The sequence below is a fragment of the Cenococcum geophilum genome (genome assembly GCF_001692895.1).
Source record: "Cenococcum geophilum 1.58 unplaced genomic scaffold K441scaffold_3, whole genome shotgun sequence".
In the NCBI taxonomy this organism is placed as follows: domain Eukaryota; kingdom Fungi; phylum Ascomycota; class Dothideomycetes; order Gloniales; family Gloniaceae; genus Cenococcum; species Cenococcum geophilum.
The window spans coordinates 266,129-284,923 of NW_027137561.1; the positions used below are offsets into that span (position 1 = coordinate 266,129).

The following is an 18,795-nucleotide window of genomic DNA, read 5'->3' on the forward strand; positions in this document are numbered from 1 at the left end:
CTTACTTAATAATCTAGTGTTAATATTTCTAAAAGCTAAGCGGGTATTATCTTTACTCCAGAATTTCCGTTTAATTTAAGGCACTTTCTTTAGCACGCCTAGTAAAACCTTATTATCGGCTTTAAACTTAACGGGGTTTTCTTCATCCAAAGAACAATAGGATTCTCCATTTAAAGAACACTAAGACTCTCCATCTAAAGAATCTTTATAGTCCGTTATTGGGTCGTGCTTATACAAAAGTTCGGCTGGGTCTGCTATTTAGGAGCTTAATTAGTTTAAAGGGCCAAAGGGTCAAAAAGTAGTGCGTTCTTAATTACTTAGTAGAGAAGTAGCTATAATTAATAATACTACGGTAGGGTTTAGAGTGTTTAAGGTAAAACTACTTTAAATAAGATAATGCCGGAGCTGCTTATAGCTCCCATTTTATATTCCCTAAAAGTGGCTACCTTCCAATTATAAACCTAGTTATTGCCTAGAGGGAGAATATAATAGTATACGCCACTATTACAGGGATTTCATCCTTACTCTAAGCTGGAGGAGTGGCGGCGGTGGGGACAACGGTGGGGGCGACGTTAAGAGACTAAAGAAGCTAAGAGAGGATAGTACCTTAGTAATATACACACGCTGAAGAGCCAATACTAAGTTATTAGGGCGACAACGATTCCAATTAGTGCCCACACTTAACTGGCAAATTGTAGTGGAGTTTTCCGGAGGTAGAAAAATGAGAACTACGCCTCTTAGATTTATTGGCATTATGCCTTACCATATATTTACACTATACGCATAACTAGCATTAGTCTCTGGCCCATATATAGACGCACTAAATAAATGCTAGATTAGCTTTTAAGTTTCATAAAGGTAGATCCTAGGCGGTTTATAATGACTTAAGACACTAACGAATATATATTAGTAATTAAGGGGCTTATTACCGATATTAAGCGGGTTATTATATACGAATACAACCATTGCGCTTTAAAGTCATGTCTATACAAGCAAGCATAAGGCAAGACCATTGCCCTCTCTACTATAAGAAGCTCTCCTCGCGAAAATCAACATTCCACACCATTTCTCTTATCCGTATAGCGCGCCGCACGTTGTTAGCGAGCCCGCTAGTGCCGCACACACTTACGTAGGCGGCGCTAACGCCCTCCTATATCTTCTAGTCGATAAGCGCCTAGATATTAGGTTTGCCAAAAAACATCTAGACGAAAGAGCTAGGCGAGTAGATCTCCTTAGTGGAGCGTAGACGGGTAACGAAAAGGAGGATCTTAAATATATTACAACGGCGTGGCATAGAGAGAATGGTTGTTATCCATAAACGGATCTATTTAAGATGCTTAGGAGACTGGATAATCCAAACAAGCGTAAGTTGGCGGGTTATAGTGGTGGCGTTAGCGAAGCCGGCAACGATATCCTGTATGTACGGCACTTAGTATGTAATACTAGTGGCCCAAAGCACGACAATGCCATAAGATATAAGGTTTTCGCCGCCTAATTAATAGGAGTTAGTCACACGTTTCACTTTTTGCGGTATATAAAATCTTTTCTAAATATTATAATAGAGCAGGGCGAGCTTACCGTATAGCCCTTTAATTAATGCAGAGGTGGTAAATTTGCCAGCTAGTAAGATATCAGCCTTTTTAAATAGTCTCTTAGTGAAACCAGTGCGACGGCGGATAATTATAGAGATACTTGTCTTACGCATTTCTAGGATATCCTAGCGGTTTATAGCCAGCCCTTTCTCTTCATTAAGGCTCTCCTCCTCGTCGCTCTAGATGGGCGAGAATGGATAAATAAGGATTAGGAGGCTTGGCGAATACTTATATAATTGTAGGAGTAGCTTAATCGTGGGGAGATTGTGGATGGCACCATCTACTTAATAATACTTATATTAGGTTAGCGTAAACACAATAGGACTTTTCTTATAGTTTGCTGCTCGCGCTTACCTAGGTAAGACTTAAAGCGACTTTTCGCGGCCGCTATTTTTCACCATAGCCATTTTCAAGAGGTTGCTAAATTATAAGGACACGAAATATTGCGGGTGTTGATATTATTTTTTAAAATTAGCAAGCCGTTCTTCGCCCTTTCGTTAAGATAATCCAGCCAGCTCTAAGGTCAGCACTTCAGCCATAATTTTCGTACTGCGCTAAGTTTTGTTCCATAGTGCTCCACAGGTACTCTTTTCAAAAGTGCTGCGAAAATCAAAATTAAGCGAGCCTCCTGCCCGTATGCGCTTGCTTTATAAAAATGCTTCTATAACTACTAAAAATAAGTCTTATTTTATAAAACTAGTAAATAAAACTATAAAATAAATACTGCTTTATAATTTTAAATGCGTAGCAGCTTAGTAAATAACGTAGTTATAAAATTTTAGGTAGTAAAGCGTTAAGTTAAGTACGATACCTCTATTAAAATAATATACCCCCTATAGCCCCACTAATATAGCTCTATATTTTATAAATAAAGGCTTATTTAATAGCCTTAGAATAGAGCTATAAAATAGGCCTCTATTTATAAAATATANAGCTATATTAGTGGGGCTATAGGGGGTGCTTATTTCTAAGAATAGAGGGGTTGGATTAGTTAGCGCAGAGCCTTAATTTAAGTTCTATAGCCGTTGCAAAGCACCCCCTATAGCCCTACTAATATAGCTCTATATTTTATAAATAAAGGCTTATTTTATAGTCCTAGAATAGAGCTATAAAATAGGCCTCTATTTATAAAATATAAAGCTATATTAATAGGGCTATAGGGGGTATATTGTTTTGATAGAGGTATTATACTTAGCCTAACGCTCTACTACCTAAAACTCTACAACCACGTTATTTACTAAGCCACTACGCATTTAAAATTATAAAGCAGCATCTACTTTATAGTTCTATTTACTAGTTTTATAAAATAAGACTTATTTTTAATGGTTATAGAAGCGTTTTTATAAAGCAAGCGCTAGTATATAGGAGGCTCGCTTAATTTTGATTTTCGCGGCACTTTTAAAAAGAGTAGTAGAATGCCGGGAGATTTGAAACGGAGCCTCTAAGCAGTGACGGGGAACCTAGCGCATTAGACTTATATAATATTGCTAGCTACTAGGCTTTGTCATTCCCTACATAACCTACTACCAGACTTTACCAGCAAATTAGCATCTCCTGGTTTAGCTACATCACTTATTCAGTTTTTGCTTCTATCCCTTTCTATCTATTACTGGTTAAGGCAGATTAATCCTAGTACTTATTTACTCCCCACTGCTGCAATCTACTCTAGAGTAAAAGCACCTTTAATTTATAAGGTGGATCGTCTCAACTTTATCACACTTCAATACTTTGTTTTAAAGCAATAACTACACCCAATCTCCTCTAATAGATATCTATTGCAATTTTACCAGGCCTTGTTATGGTAAAGCTCTATTAGGTAGAGCAATAGGTAAAGTATAATAAGGGCCAACTCCCGCTAAGAACACCAACATTTCCTACTAGCTTAGATGGATTTGGGTGGCCATTATAGGATCTTTTATCGTCTATTAAGTTATCTTCCGCTTTATATACTATATCAGAACAGTTGCTTACCTTAGCAATAAGACACAACGCTACTTCGCCGCTCCCAGCGTTATGTTTGGACGATTTAAAAAACACTTTCTAAATACACCCCTTTTTAGAACCCGCCATTATCGGAAGTTTAAGCTATTAACCGCTACTAACATTAGAACACTGCCCAGCCGTCTTTAAATAGCCTTTTTAGTTAGATACTTTAGCACCAATGTCGCATTTTACGTTATTAGTATCAACTAGAGTGGAATATATAAGGAAGTTATAAGTAAATTCCATAATTATACTAGTATTCTCGCTATTATAAACATGCTTCCACTATTCCTTCTCACTAAACAAAATAGCCTCTTTATTACGTTCTGTGGCATCTTATTTAACACCTTCAACCTCATCCATCGCTAGTTTAGACGAATTATTATACTTAAGGCTATTGCTCACTTATTTATATTTATCGCTAGCAAGGTATATTCAAGTAAGGAAAACTAATATTGCGTATTCTAAAAACCGTTAGCAGCTAATTAAATATAGCTAGGTAAAGTTCTTTAGCAGCAACTATTAAACAGAGCGATATAATTATATAGGGAGTTATTATAAGTTACAACCACAAGTTAAAGGGTAAATAATTAACTGGCATTCTAGGGCACGGCCTCGTTTATTTTCATCCTATTACACTCTCTATCTACTATCCGCCACGCTTTCTATAAGACTTTCCTTCACTTCTATATTACAGCTATATCTCTCATAGTTACTACAGTATAGATTCACCTAAAGGGACTTTCGCAGCTCAGAATTATATATAGTATTATATCTCTATAGGTTTTCAAAGTAAGTAAGAATATCCTCTTAGCCAAACATTAATTAATTATAAAAACAGCGAGCCTGCCGTTTTATCCTAATTATTATATATAATGTCGGCAGCGGCGGCATAAAAGCCGACATTAAAGTCCTTCCAGGCGATGCTATACGCGTTACTATCCACATAGCTCGCCCATAGAAGTTCCGGCCCGGCTAACACGCCTATATCTATATACTATCCGTTAGACTCTAGACTAACTATCCGTTCTTACTCGCCTAAAGCAACAAAGAGGAGGACCTTAGTAAAGAGAAAGGGCTAGCCGTAAACCGCCAGGACATTTTAAAAATACGCAAAATAAGTGTCTCTATAATTATCCACCGTCGCACTAGTTTCACCAAGAGACTATTTAAGAAGGCTAATATCTCACCAGCTGATAAATTTACTACCTCTACATTAATTAAAGGGCTATACGCTAGCGCCGCCTGCGTAAGTATGTGCGGCACTAGCGGACTCGCTAACAATATACGGCGCGCTATGCGGATAAGAGAAACGGTATAGAACGTCGATTTCTATAAGAAGAGCTTCTTATAATAGACTTACAAGAGAGCTAGCAGAAAGGAGGTCACTAGGCAATAGCCTTACCTTATGCTTGCTTATACGGACATGACTTTAAAGCACAATAGTCGCATTTGTATATAATATCCCGCTTAATATCGGCGATAATCACTAATATATATTCGTTAGCGTCTTAGGTCTTTATAAACCGCTTAGAATCCACCTTTACGAAACCCAAAAGCTAATCCAGCATCCTTAGCAACTGGACGGCTAATACCTCGTTTAAAATATTGGGTAATCTCGCTATATAGTAGATATTTTATAGAATATTATCTATTTATGCTCGTCCCACAGCTACCCTCTATCCATTATACAGGTTTCTATAGCTATTAGTGTATAGATAACCAATTAAAGCAAACGGCTATAATCTTCTCTTAGCTTCTTTAGTCTCTTAACCTCGCCCTCACCGTCATCCCTACCCCGCTACCCTATGAAAGTATACCCCTTATAAAGTTATTAGTAACTCACAAGATCAGAATAAGGATGAAATCCCTATAACGGTGGTATACACTATCATGCTCCCCCTTTAGGCAATGACTAGGTTTATAATTAGAAGGTAGCTATTTTAAGGCGTAAGCTTTATAGTATGGGAATTAAACGAGCGACTTAATTCTAAATCTATGGGACACTATTACTTCTTATTCTAGAACTTCGAGCTACTGCGCATTAGGAAACTCTTAAAGCCGTAGGCCGCGCTCTAAGAGTATAGGCTAGTTAGGAGAGAACCTAGCGATATTACACTATCACTAAAGAGACCTTAATTCGACTCGTTTACGGTTTTAGGTGCTATTGGATAGATATTCTAAAGGACAAGAAATATATAGCCAAATTTGTGCAATAGTGTATAGAATGTATAGGAGATATATATACCGGCCGCTTTAGTATTCTTTAGCTAGTTACGTCTAAGACCTAGACCTAAACTTGCTAATAAGTAAGTAAGTAAGCAAAACACCCCTCTGCTTACTTAATTGCCCGATTTAGAGGCCCTCCGCTTACTTACTTACTTATTAGCCTTAAAATCATATCTACTTACTTACTTACTTGTTAATTACTTACTAAGACAGTATAGAATCTAAAGTTGTATAGAAAATCCGCTATAGCTTCGCCTAGCAGCAGTATATTACCCACTAAGCTCCTTTACTATTAATTAATTGTAGTATAAGCTCGTTCGCGTGGCTTAGAGGCAGTTTATAAGGCAGATACGGTAAAGGCAGCGCGTATATTGCGATCTTAGCGTAGTGTAGAGGATCGAAGAAGTAAGCTATGTGAGACTTTGGGCTAGCGCAGAAAAACGTTTTTAAATAGGCTTAGCGGTTACCTAAAAGGACTTATTTACACTATTTACATTACCTTAACCATTAGAAATTAACTCTAAAAACACTAAAGGTCTATTACCAACCACTACTACTACTAAATTAATTATATAAGTAATAAATAAGCAAGTAAGCAAGCAAGCCCTTCCTTTACTTACTTGATTGCCCAAAATAAGGCCTCTTACTTAATTACTTACTTACTGCTAAGATAAGTAAGCAAGCAAGCAAGCAGGGTTTTACTTACTTATTAGTAAGTCTACCTAGACCACAAATCTTAAGGATCTCTGCCTTAAGAATGGTGGTTGCTATTTCGGGGAATCGGTGGATATAAGGACATTTGCAAACAGTGTTACCAAAATGGCGAAGAAACGTCGCTTGACGCTTGCGAGAAATATAGATAAATTTCCGAGTTAGCAAAGCGCTCCCTACGGCGTCTACCACTACTAGTAACGAAAGCGCTATTTAGTAAAGTTAGACCAATATCAATATTGACGAAAGGCAGAATGAGGCTCTAAAGGATAGGGTTATACTCAAAACCAGAAAGCCGCAAGGGTCGCCACTACCGCCAGTGCCTAAGGGCGATGTTATATACAATACTTTAGGACCGTTAACGGAGCTTAATAACCTAAACAGTAATATTAGTATTAGTGGAAACCAGAACGAAGGATAGCTATATTTACTTAACACTGAAGACGACGATAAATTATAAATAGGAAATAAATATAAAATAGCATTAAAATAAAAGACCGTAGAGCATAAAGGCAGATAGCCAACCTAGTAATAACAATTAGATTATCTAAAAAAAAAGAGCCGCCTAGTCCTTAGCTATCCCTAAGATAATGTAGAATTTTAATACTAAAACATTATAATAGTCGCCTAGAACCTAACGAACCTTCACTAGTTGTAGATATCTAATCTTAATAAATCAGCACAATATAAATATATAGCGATCTCACGCGGGAGCGAGATCGATGGTAAGCGAGTAAAGTAGCCCGCAATATCCTGCGTCTCCCAGGTAAATATCCTCTTCATATTGAAACTAAATGTTTCTCCAGACCGACCGCCAATAACCCCAAACATTGCCACTCCGTTATACCAAGACAGTGTCCCTATGGACATTACATCGCCCTAGCCAATAGGTAGAAAGGTTAGCACTAAACAATGCCTATATAATAGCTGCGCCTCAAAGTATTTAGGCGACGTCTAATAGGATGGCGCCGTCCATCTTATATCTAATTGCTCAGACTACCTATGCCAGGTTTTAGCCTCCGTAGGCCTAGTTGATTTTAGCTAAGCCATAAAGAGGGTCAGCACTACTTAGCCTACTCTATTGTCCTCTAAATTACGCAACTCTAAAGCGTCTCGCTTAGCTTCTAGAGCAGCAAGCAATCCGCGGAATTATAACCCTTCTAACTTAATTAAGTCAGAAGCTCTATCCCCCTCTAATAGGACAGTATAAGGTATTAGTTCGTAGATAGGAGACCTTAAGGCTATTAGGGAAGAGGGGGGTCCTAGCGGCAAACTTTTTCTATCCGCAGCGATTTGTTCCTATACAGCCGCGCTAGCAAAGCTACTAGCTAAGGTAACTTTGCAATCTCTACATATCTTTATATTCCTTAAACCTTACTTATAAGGTTCCTAATTTAAGGGGCTTAAGGGAGGAAATATTTCAATAGTTGCAAAGGTGCTGCATCTAGGCTGTTAGCGATAATACTAGGTTAAAGTAAAGATATATATAGGCTAGCACCCTATAAAACCTCCCACGCCATTATTCTTAAGATGGAAAATCATTTTAGGGTAGAACTTTTGGACTATTAGGATTAAGATATATTAGCAGAGAACTATCTATCTTTAGAGCATAAGAGTATGGCTAGAGGAGCCTTACCATTAAATATTTATCCGCAAGTTTCCGTATAATAGTATACCGCCTATACCCTCATCGTTGTAGTTTCTTCTTCTCCTATAGCCGTCTGGAATACCGCAAACCTAGTTGTTTATAATTCTTTTACACCTTTGCTCTATACACTGAGTAAGGCCGCTTTAATAGCTATGACTTACGGTTTAAGGTGGCTCTTTAGGGTTTTTAGGATATTGGAGTCGTTTTCAACTATTCCTGCACTCTACTATTCAACACCCTATATAAGTCGCAAGGCCGCCTAGATCTCCGCGACATAGGTATTGTTACCTACCTATATTTACCCAGCCACCAATCCCTAACTAGGGGAGTTGTACTTTCACTACCTAAGCCCCAAGCGATAGAGTTATTATCGAGGTTATGGCACTAGTTTAGAGGGAGATTTTTATAAGGAACGTAAAATGTTGTATTACTATTCTCCTAGGCGTTAACCTTATGCGCGCGGAGCCTTTCATTTACTTAAGCCTTAATGGCGGCTAAGGCATTAACGTCCTTCGGGTTAACGAAGTCTTCTTAGGATAACATTTAAAAGTTAGGAAAACGGTAATAGTTAATATGCCATAGAATGAAGTAAGAGTATAAGGAGGAGCGGCGCATTAGCGACGACTTCCCATTATAGTAGACGGAAAAAGCCGCATCACCAAAAATTCCTCTTAAGCACTACCTAATAGGGTTCCACCTCTAATTGAATACGATGTTTTAAATTGGCCATTTATACTCAATAATCAATATTCTGATATTAGGCACTTATTTGGGTTAGTCGCAATGTAACTTTTTAGTTATATGTATGCCTCAGCTCCAATCAGGAACACGATCTACTGCTAAATACCCCTGTCTTGCTCTATACGAAGGACAAAGCCTAAAAACTCTTCTTTATTATTATTTATACCCGCCTAAGAATCAAAACCTTACATAATCTTCAACAGGCTATTCTTTTTTAATCAATATCTACCTTCTGGTAATATTGCGGCTTTCTATATCTTATTTTTCTTACTACCCATTCCATAATAACCCAGATCGCGGGTCGATCGCTATTATTATGGAAATATACGGCACTTCCGGAGAATAGATAGGAAAGCTAAACGAAGAGAAGGAAGAGAATCCCGCTATTCTTCGAACTTACAACTTCGTCAACAGTGCTCCAAACTCGCCATACTTAGTAAAGGAGACCCCTACGCCAGAAGAGGATGCGTCAGCTTAGTATGCTGCGCTTACAAGTTTAAGAATTGAAGGTCCATTACTCTTCAAATTTGGAAAATCTTATCACGCACACATCCGGTTAAAAGGCGCAACGGGGCTTAGCGGTATCCATTTTCAGGTATTCGCAAGTTAGTTTAGGACCTAGATGGTTAAGTATAGGTCCAATAACCGTATATACCTCAACGGTATCCTACTAGAGAAGGGCAAGCAGAGGGCTATAATCCTATTCAAACCCAATTACGTCTAATATAGGGCTATCTCATTACGAATTCGCATTCCCTACGAAACAGTCAAGATCCCAAGCAGTCTATTCCCTTCTCTATATACTTAACGGGCTGGTCTTGGACATGGAATTAATAATACTATATCTAAGGCTTCCGAAAGCACCATTACCTTAGCCGCTACAACCGCTTAGTTTAAGCAACCGATTACTACACGGTCGGATTTTATACTTCTTAAGCAGCTACCTATTATAAGTGAGAAGAACGCTTACCGCGCAATACGTGCAAAGACTAGTCAGCAGTATATTGTAGTTCTTTATCTTACGGACCAGGACTCTACTTTCGTACCGGATATACTTAGAAAATTCCTCCCATTAGTATCTGTTCGTACCCTTTAGGTAACTACTAAACCTATTTTCTTAACTAACTAACTTAAAGGACCGGCACATATGCGCTCTAATAGATACGGAGATAGAACTTAATCGAGAGGACACCAAACTTATCTTCTTATACTTTAGCGATAAAACTTTAAGGGATATACATCTTACTCTTTATTAAGCCTACACCATCCTATTCTAATTATTATGCGCGCTCTCTAAATATTATATTAAAGGCATTTACTATAGGAATATAAAATCTCATTTAATAATCCTACGGCAACTAAGCTATAACAAGGCCGTACTCTCTGGCTTTTCTTATAGCTTAGGCAGCGCCCCCAGTGACGAAGGGAGGGACGTCCGCAGCGTTGTGCGAATTATCAAGAACTGTCTAACTGGTACCGAAACGGTATTACCTAATTCTTCCTCTAATCTAGACAATTTCCCCAAGCCCATGGACCCATTTCTTTATTCAATCATTAGCCGTGCCCGCTTAAGTACAATATGCCAATTTCCAGCATTCTTAGATCTTTAGGCGGAAATTTTACAGTTTACTGGGGGGCAGATAGGATTATAATTTAACTACATACTAGCGCCCAAACTTTTTACGCTCTCTATACGCGACGGTGATAGAGGTCTCCAAGTAGAGACTAAAGGGCTATATTAAATACTCCGGATCTACTTATAAGTTAGAGGTCGTCCTATTAATATACCCCTTTAGCGGGCTAAGAAGACCTTCTGTGGCATAGACGGATATTACTCAGTAAAACTCGCTCAAAAATCATTTCACTATTTTAGACTTTATAAAGTCTACTAAAAGATTAAAAGCAAATCCAAGGAGGCGGCCATGCTCCAGTGCATACCTAGTTCGATCTAGATCAAAATTTCCTTTAAAATTTCCTACTATATCCCTATATATATGGCAAATATTACCTAGCTACTAGCCCTCTTAGATAGTTTGCCTTTTGAAATTTGCCCTTATAGTCTGCAGGAAGTCCGAGGAGTTACACTATATTAAGGTAAATATATTAATTGGAGCAGCTTCTACGGCCTTATATAACAATTTGGGTAGAAGGTATCTACTCCATCTAAGGAGAAGAATACTAGTAACCTAGGCGAGCGCTTCACTGGGAATAATACCCAAAAATATATTCTTCTATCTACAGGTCTTCTATTATGCAGCGTTCTTCTTCTCTAATAACTTAACTCGTATACAAAGTGGGATGCTTGGAATAATGCATAGCTGCTACTTTTTAAAACACATCGACGGTATAAGGACTTTAGCCTCTCCGAGTTAAAAAATACGATTGAAGAATTTAAGTCCTTCACCTTGGAAGGAAAGAAACTCGGTTCGTTTGCATACTTCTATACTTAAGACTCTACTATAAAGTATAGAAGCGATACCTCTATTAATTCTATTTAGATATCAACTTCGTTTGCTAGAGGAGAGGAGTTAGGGGAAGACTACTTTATATGGCGAAGAGCAAAGCGTTAGCGCCTCTATTAAGAGGCTGTATCTCTTTTATAGGTGCAGGGTAGAGCGTCGCAAACTTCTCGCTATAAGGAATAAATTGTAAGACATATTTCCTTCCTTATATATATAAACGAAATTAAACTGCTCTACATCTGCTTAAAATCGTAGTTAGACTTATAAACAGTACTATACAGAACGCAAAAGATACTACTCCTAAGTAGAATTTAGCGGTATCCCCTATTTCCAATCTAATATAAGGCCGAGCTAAGTAAGTGGCGAAGTATACAGAATATGCAATATAGAAAGGGAAAGCGTAAATTGCTCTAAATATAATATAAGATGTTCAGACTAATACCAGTACATATGATTTCCCAAAGAGGTTGTATACTCGCAGCCGATAATAAGGCGTTACTGGGCGTGCTGAAAAAAGTGCCTTAAATTAGACAGAAATTCTAGACGTACTAGGCGAAAATAGCACCTGCTTATTCATTAACAAAGTCCTTAAGGTACCCGTACCAGTCTCTGTAAAACTAGCAGTTATAAAGGGTTAAAAGCTTTTAGCCCTATTTAACACTCAGATTATAGGAAGCCTTTTACTAGACTAGCTAAATTAGGAACTTCTAAGGTTAATAATAGCTAACCAAGTCAAACTTAATGAAACGGCACTTAATATTATCAGCAGAGTTATATATAAAAGGTTAAATCAGCTCAACCATCTAGCGCTCCTAGAGATAGCCTTTAATTTTCATTAGCATTATCCTAGGTCTAAATCAGATCAGTATATAGATTTAAGTTAGGCTGTAAACGGTATAGAATGCACAAAGGCAGGCCTAAATCCGACTTACTAGACGGTATAAATACGAGAAGACGCCAGTTCCAGCCTTACTATAGGTAGTAAAAGATCGGTAAAGGGCAGTGCTTTTATCCATATTCAGTATTAATTAACGATTATTAAATATTAAATATTGACGATTTTTAGAGTTAAGGTAGTAAAAATAGGGTATAGGTGCCTTAGTAGATGACTCCGGCCCCTAAGCAATACGTATATATTTTAAATTTGTTAGGTAAACCTATATAAAGTCGAAATATATAAATTATTAGCGACTTAGTCAATTAAGGCATGAGTATAGCAAGAGGGTCGCGCAAGCCTATATAATTGGATTGTCTATAAACGAGGATCTAAAGCTAGAAAAAGAAAAGGGGAAGAATGGAAGCACCGCTCGAAGTTATATACAATTCTCCTATTACGTAACGGCAATCTGCGGCAATCTAACGGCAATGTACTAGTACTGTAATATAAATGTAATTTTATAGAATATCGCATACTATATTATCTAGGTGTATAGTAACCGGTCTTATAGGACTATATTTTACTTAAAAGCATAAATATTAAACGTATAGCGTGCTTAAAGAGTTAGTTGCTTAGTAATATTACGGCTAGGGGGGGCTTATAGTGATAAGCATAGCAGAAGAAGCTTTTAATGTCTTGGTAAATCAAGGAGAGCTTTAGGAGCTACTACTAACTATGCCAAGCTAAGGATCGTAAAGTTAACAATAGTGGTAAGAGTAGAGGTAAGAGGGCAGCTATATTCTAGAGCTCTATTAAGGCCTAGAGCAGTACAGAGCTTAACTATAACTATCCCTTGCATTAATAGTGTACTTAAAGAGGTGGCCTATACACGCGATTAAAGAACATTAACTTGCCTACGTTAATAGGCTTCCACGAACCAAATTTAGGTGTAGATTACGTCGCATACCCCTCTATAAGATGGAGCCGTGTTAGCAAGAGTAGATCGACTCAATACTAAAGAATAAAGCTCTATATGTAATTACGGAGCATAGCTCTAAGTATACATCTATTATTCACACGCTTGCGAAGAAGAGGATTAATTAATCTAATTAGTAGGTATGGGCTTAAAGGTATTAATTAAGAATGGGTATATTCGCAAGGCCATTTACAGGGGATTGCCCTACCTTAACTAAACGTAATACCTATAGACCTGTGCGTAAGCATATCGCTATAGTATCTATTTACAAAGCCCAAAATATGCAACTAAAGAAAAAGGTATAGGTGGGAGGGAAAGCAAGTAAGCAAGGCTTAATTTTGTAAATGTTAATAATGTTAGTATTACTAAGATGCAGGGGTGCTGCTACAGTGCTCGCTTAGCTATATAGATATATCCATTTTATCAATATAAGGGATACTACTAAGCCAAGACTTTATATATAAGTAATTTAGATTTAATATTCAGTAAGCTTTTAATACCAAATTCGGCTTCAATATCAATTCCAATACGGCCTTATATTGATATTAAATACTAATAAAAGGCCTAAATCCCGGCGACTATGTCCTCCCTATATACGTCCTTATACGAAACCCCATCTTTATCCCAATCCTCTTCCATATTATACCTTATATTGCGATTTCTATTATTCTATATCTTACGCTCTATCTGCTATAGGATTTTTTTTCCACTATTTATCTTCTTAACTATACCCGAGAATATAAGAACCTTATAATACCTTCTATTATAAATAAAATCCCTAAAGACGGTTTTTTAGCCGTGGTATTAGTAACGGGCTAAAGTATAGCAAACAGCCACTATATTAAGAATCTGTAAAGCTATCAGGTTATATAAAAAAAAAATTATTCCTTAGCTTTTACCTCGATTTTCTTAAGTTTGTAACCATTATAGTAGGCAAATAAAGTCTAGTCCATATCCTGAGCGCGGATATAGGCATGTCCATCTCCCCAAAACCAGGGGTCCTTTTAAGCCATCTCTATAGCGATACTAAGATCAGTTGTTTTTATAAGGTTACTTAGATATAAAGATAATTACAGGTAGATAGTAGTGAGGAAAGTTTAGGTTAATAAGAGGATAGGAGTAGGTCTTTATATAGAAATGGAAAAGACATCTTAATCTATAGCCTACAGCACAACCTCCTTACCGATAAATATTAAGGTAAGTAATAGTCGACTCTCGTATATCGCCTAAACCTCTCAGACTGAGGCATGTTAGATATTTATTTCCTTTAGACTTTGTTATCAATATATTACGTAGGTCCTACCTGACCAGAAATCTACTTATTAGAGGCATTGCGGATAAGATCTAGGGCTGCTGTAATGCTGAAGTTTATAATAGTGGGTTATAAGTTATGTGATTTATATTAAGATAAAAGAGTAGTTGGGTACCCTCCGCTCGCGTCATTTTTATACAACCCTACTAAATATATAGAGCCTAACGAGAACCTGCCTAAACAAAGCTTAGAAAAAAAGTAGGGCTTAGAAAGAAAGTGGACTAAAGCTAAAGATGCCTTAATTATTAAGCATTAGGTAAACCTTATAAAATGGGATGAAATAGCAAAGGAAATACCAGGAAGAATACCGGAAAGAACCCCAATAGGTTGCCGTTTACGATACTAAAACTACCTTAAAAAGAACATTTCCTAGGATTTTGAGAAGATAAATAAGTTAGCTAGGATATACGAGCGGTAAGCATGACCTTAACCATCTTCCCTACCTCTAATATTTTAAAAATAATGATAATAAACTAATAATGCCTTTAAGGTTAAGGGCTGAAACGTAGTAGAAGGTCGCTACGTAAATGCAAATGCCCTCTAAAGCCGTGGAGTCTATAGTTTTGCAACTAGGACAGCACCAATTAAGTATATATACTAAAGCTCCGTCTGGTTCTATCCTCCTTTACTTCTATAGATATAATAGTTTTTCTAAACCACTACTAATATCGCTGTGCTATATATGCTATTATAAATTAAAGGCCTATAACGTAATAACGTCCAATCTCCTAATAGAGCATCGCACCGTCGCTTAGTAGGGAGACCCCCTCGAATTTCACCAACTCCTAGCGCCCTAAGGAAGAGACTCTAGAGCAGGGGTGGAAATTTATATTAGCGGCCTCTTTCAATGAGCAGCATATCACGGATTCGAAGTCAACGTATACCGGTCAGCCGAGATATATATAGTAGATGGCCAGTGCCAGAAGTTTGTTATACGGGTTATTGGAGATTATAATATTTTGCGGTTGACCTTAATGCGTTAAATAATATAAGAAGTTTAGTTTATAAACCTAAAGTCTGCATTAAATCGGAAAACAATTCTTAGTATAGAATATCTGTGAGCTTCTAGTCCATCCTCATTCCCATATTATCCCAGAAAGCACGCCATTATTCAGATCCTTTAGGTAAACGCGATTAAGATATAACATTTATAAGAACCCTTATAAATATAATAATACACTCTAGGCTTAGTTCCGGTGTAAGCTTCTAGCTAAAGCGGTAGAATTCGGTCTTAAATTAATACGCTTATTACTTCGGATTAACACGAGCGCAACTGGGTAACTCCAACGAGCGGCTCCAAGGGAGGATAAAAAGAGACAGATTTAAGCCAATTAGCAACTTTATAAGCTGTATATATTATTAAACTTACCTTAAGCACAATAAGATTAGGTAAAATAAGATTGTTATTACAAAGGCATAAGATTAAACTTATAGACGGGGGGAGCTCCATAGCAATTAAAAGTAAGAGTACGACTTCATTTGTAAATAAAAAGGGATATATAGGCTTATTCTTCTTGCACTCTTTTATACGCTCTTTAGATAAATGGCGAGCCTATCTTAGTTTATACGCAAAGAATAAAATAAACATAGTTTCTATTGTTAATAATACCAATCGCAAAATATACGGTGCTAAAGGGTTTAGCCTATGCAAAAGATTAGCCTCTACTATAATATATTCTTTATTACGTACTATTTGGAACCTATTATTAAACCTATACTAATAGATGCTGTTAAGCTCGGGATAACAAGCATTAGAACTTTATACCGCCCTAAAGAGTAACTAAAAAGCGCGACCTCCTTTATAAGCTACTATAAAAATTAGTATATATATGTAACTCTATGGCGGGGAATTAACATCATAGTTAAGTAACTATTAAAATGCAGCGCCTACTAAGGCTTAGAGAGCTATTAGATTCTAAAGGCCGGCAATCTTAATAGATGGTTTAAGTATAGCGAATATAAAGGCTGCTAGTCCCAAGTAAATAAAAATTATATATAAAAGGAGGGCAATAAAAGATACCCAACGGATAGGGTTGGTCGTAGATTAAGTATAATAAGTAGCCTAATATACAACCTAAATGTAGTACAAAATTAAGGGTATTAAGAGCGCCAATAGAATAGAAGCAAAGAGAGTATATATCCTTAAAAGGGGACTAGTGCAATAAGGCAACTGGGGCGAAAAGGGAAGGGAAGGCGGCAAGCAACGAGCAGATCAAAGGTAAACTTGCATTCTCAGCCTTATATAGGGCGTAAGTGAGGTCAATATATCATCCAATCTTCCTATCTCACCTTTAAGATTTGTAATAGATCTCGCCACATCCTCCCGCAACCTAAGCCAACTTCCGCAAAGCCCGGACTTGAGATAATTAAGCTATTGGTAAAGTAGCGTTAAGGTATATACCCTTAGAGACATAGGCATTCCTAAATTGTTTTAAGACTATTAACACTTGCCCAAAATTGGTATGGTTGAAATACCTGCGGTTTAGTATAATGCTAACTTCGCTAGATACTACTGCCGCCATTATATAGAAAGGAATTAGTTAGATTCCAAAAGCTTCCAAAAAAGGATTAAAAGACGTTGGGCAGCTAAACGAATTTAAATTTCGTAGAGAAAGATTGTTTATATTTACTGTCACCAAAGCATTATAGTCGCTTGGATTAGCAGTCCACTATACCTAATATAGCATGTTTATAGGAATATTCCTATAAACATGCCACATTAGGTATAGTAGACTGCTAATCTAATGGGATTCCGGCTTATTAACAAAAAGCAACCACGATAACTATCCTCAGAGTTATGTAAGCCTCATTTCCTACACTCTAGATCGATCGTGTAACCCCTAAAAGCCTATTTAATAGAAAGAGCGCAGGGGCTCTAGTATGTTGTAGTAATGAAACTTTCTTAACTAACGTTTTACTAAGTTTACGCAAGCCGCACAGTAGCTTACTCTTTAACCCCTAGCTGAGCTAAGTAAGCGGAAAAGCTAAGATAGTCTAGCGCTTAAAACTACCGCCCGCGATGAGCAGAAGCAAAGAGAACTTAAGTTAAAGCTAGGCCGAATTCCAAAAGTGTAGGCACTCCCGTTACTATAGGTGCGATAGTAGGTGTTATAATAAGCAAAGCCCTTAACTTTATGGGGTATATTTTCCAATAACTTATAGTATTTGGTTTTAAATAGTTGCGCTAGTAGACTAAGTCCAGATTGGCCTGCGATTTATCTTATAACTATAGACGGAATAAGTTTACAGTTATAGCGCTTTAATACTAGCCTAAAGTGCTAGAGGGCCCCTTGGGCTCTAGTAATTCAACATATAATCACCATTAGGTCTTTATTTAATGTAAAAAACGCCTAGGATAGTTAGAACTTGCTAGCTCAAACACACTATATATACCTTTTCACTTCAACTACCTCCAGCTTCCTTTGCATACTTTACTTCCACTACTCTTACCCAATTACGTTCTTCTCCGTATAATGGAAAGCCAGCTAGTGACGCAAAAAGCACCTAACTTAGGGCGTCTTCGTATCGCGAAGCTCTTAGACATACTACGGATGGCAGTTATTACCGTAATAGCATTCTTCCATTCCGAAGTATTTCAATATCAGAGACCATCCTATGCCGATTTCGCTAAAGATACAGTCAACTACTATTATAACTTCTTTATACGAGAAATTCAAAATCCGAATAGTATTGTACTTATAGTAGAGGACAGTTTTAAAAAAGAGGAGCGTGATTACGTCTACGGTGCGCTCAAAGATATATACCCATCTGTGGAGAATGCCGATTCTATAATTGTCGGTATTAGGATCATATCTCTGCCGGAGGGATCCAATCAAAGTGGCCAATTTCAGCCGGAAGGTAAATGTTGTCAGGGCCCCCTAGGTGGATTATATCTCTACTAACACAAATATAGACGTAAATAATTCTTAGGAAGAAGTTCCAAACCTAAAAAGAGACCAGAGCGAAGAGGCTCTATCGCTCTATTCAAAATATACCAATCTAGCTAAGTTAAGGTATAATCTCTTACTCGAGCCTTAGAATTAACTTTAATCCCAATAACAGATGGTTTGGCTCCGTGCGTTATATACGTCTCTAAACACTAGTAATACATCCAAGATTTTAACAACGTGGGTATGGCAAGACGATTATAGAGTGGTTTAAAACCATCTTACTTATAGACAGAACTCCACTTAGTATATCTTCTGCGCCAGGTAGCAAAGATTTCTACTTAAAACTCGGATTCGAGATAAAGGAAGAAGTCCTT

General features: G+C 37.3%; 1 protein-coding gene across 1 annotated transcript; it reads left to right on the plus strand.

The window, feature by feature from the left end:
* Window positions 1-18,004: 18,004 nt before the first annotated feature.
* K441DRAFT_536654 (uncharacterized protein) lies at window positions 18,005-18,569 on the plus strand (the record flags this gene model as incomplete). The annotated part of the gene is made up of 2 exons (XM_067642429.1): window positions 18,005-18,413; window positions 18,466-18,569. 2 exons carry the CDS (start codon window positions 18,005-18,007, stop codon window positions 18,567-18,569), a joined length of 513 nt encoding a protein of 170 aa, XP_067509095.1.
* Between the last annotated feature and the right edge of the window lie 226 nt (window positions 18,570-18,795).